This window comes from Thalia democratica, chromosome 9 (genome assembly GCF_965202585.1).
Source record: "Thalia democratica chromosome 9, ktThaDemo2.hap1.1, whole genome shotgun sequence".
In the NCBI taxonomy this organism is placed as follows: Eukaryota; Metazoa; Chordata; class Thaliacea; order Salpida; family Salpidae; genus Thalia; species Thalia democratica.
In genome coordinates, this window is record NC_139173.1 from 3,717,551 (window position 1) to 3,719,126 (window position 1,576).

The following is a 1,576-nucleotide window of genomic DNA, read 5'->3' on the forward strand; positions in this document are numbered from 1 at the left end:
ATTAACAATGCTTACTTTTGAACTTAATTATCGATTTCTTTCTACATTTTTATATCTATGATCATTATTGCTATAATCAAAACTTTATTAAACGATATTTAAAAAAAGTTCAAGTAGTTTTAGGATTAATGTATAAGAACTACACAAATTACTTCCCAGTTTTTTTATTAATAAATTAAGAGTTAAATTAATTTAACTTTAGCATTAATGAATTTAAAAGCTAAATATTCTCATAAAATTATAACAGTTTTTAATATGAAGAAATAATGTATTGACAAAAATATTTCTTAATAATTTGAATTTAATTGTAGGTATAAATTTATCCGCATTAAACTAAAATATACAAATTTTCTAACAACTTTCTAAACTATTTGTACTAATTGACAAAACTATTCTATAATTGAAATACATAAATCAATTAAATGAATAAATATTTTACTATGTGCCATAAACACAAAAGCACTATTATTTAATTTTTGACTTTGAATTTTACAATTAAAAAAACAAAGATTACCAATTAAAAAAGTACAATATTTATAACTTTTCAAGCATTTATAAACTGTAATAATTTAATTAAAAGTAGTTTAGTTTAAACAATACAAATAAATTGTATTTTTCAGTTTTGTTACCAAAATGTCTGAAGTTAATAAAAGTGAATTGGTGTCGCTTGCTAAGAATAGTTTTGAAAATTCTCAGTTTGTCAGTGTGATTACTTACATGAAAGAACTATTTAAATTGGGTTGTCCTCTCAACTTTTCTGAAAGATTTCTTATTTATGATAGCATTCAACACTTAAAATGGTCATTTGTTGATATTTTTTATGAATTGAAAGTAGATAAAAAGTTAAATAGTAATGTATTAAAAACAATGTTAAAGAAGCTATTTGTAACTTATGTAACGATGCAATCATTCTGTTAGATGATAAGTTTGTAGAAAAAGACATCAGTAAAGAAGCTATTGCTGATTATAAGCGTTTTAAAGCTAGTAAATATCATGATATAGCATTTTACACACCAAATAAATGTAAAGGAGATGAAAAAAATAAAGCACATGAGCTCTATAAAGAGACATGGAAGATAGCAAATGAATACCTGAATCCATCTCATCCAGTAAGAATCGTTATTGCATGCCTATTTTCAACATTTTATCGCGAAATTCTTAACAAAAATGAAATAGCTTTCGAATTCGCTAAAGAAGCTTATGAAAAGGGTTCACATTGTCTACCGCAGTTGACTGAAAGTTTAAATGATCGCGCAGAGATCCATTTGAAATCTTTGAAGGAGCAGTGTATGGACAGCTATATAAAATCATAAACCTTTGTTAAGCTTCAAAATAAGACTTCTGTGCAAGTTTACTTTGTTTGTATTATTTAAGTAAAGTTTGAATGTGTATCGTTTCATGTTATTTATTAGTTTTGTTGCAGTTTGATTTAATGTTGACAATAAATTAAATTTTTTACTTAATTGTTTTTTTTATATAATAATTAATTGTCACATTGTATACATACATTTATTTTAATGTTATAAATGTACTTTACAGATTTGTTAAAAATTAGAAATTAAATTACCTAATTTGA

General features: G+C 23.7%; 1 protein-coding gene across 1 annotated transcript; it reads left to right on the plus strand.

Moving 5' to 3' along the window:
- The first annotated feature begins 633 nt into the window (after positions 1 to 633).
- LOC145844334 (14-3-3-like protein 2) lies at positions 634 to 1,313 on the plus strand. The gene is made up of 2 exons (XM_082951724.1): positions 634 to 703; positions 919 to 1,313. Exons 1-2 carry the CDS (start codon positions 634 to 636, stop codon positions 1,311 to 1,313), a joined length of 465 nt encoding a protein of 154 aa, XP_082807850.1.
- The last annotated feature ends 263 nt before the right edge of the window (positions 1,314 to 1,576 follow it).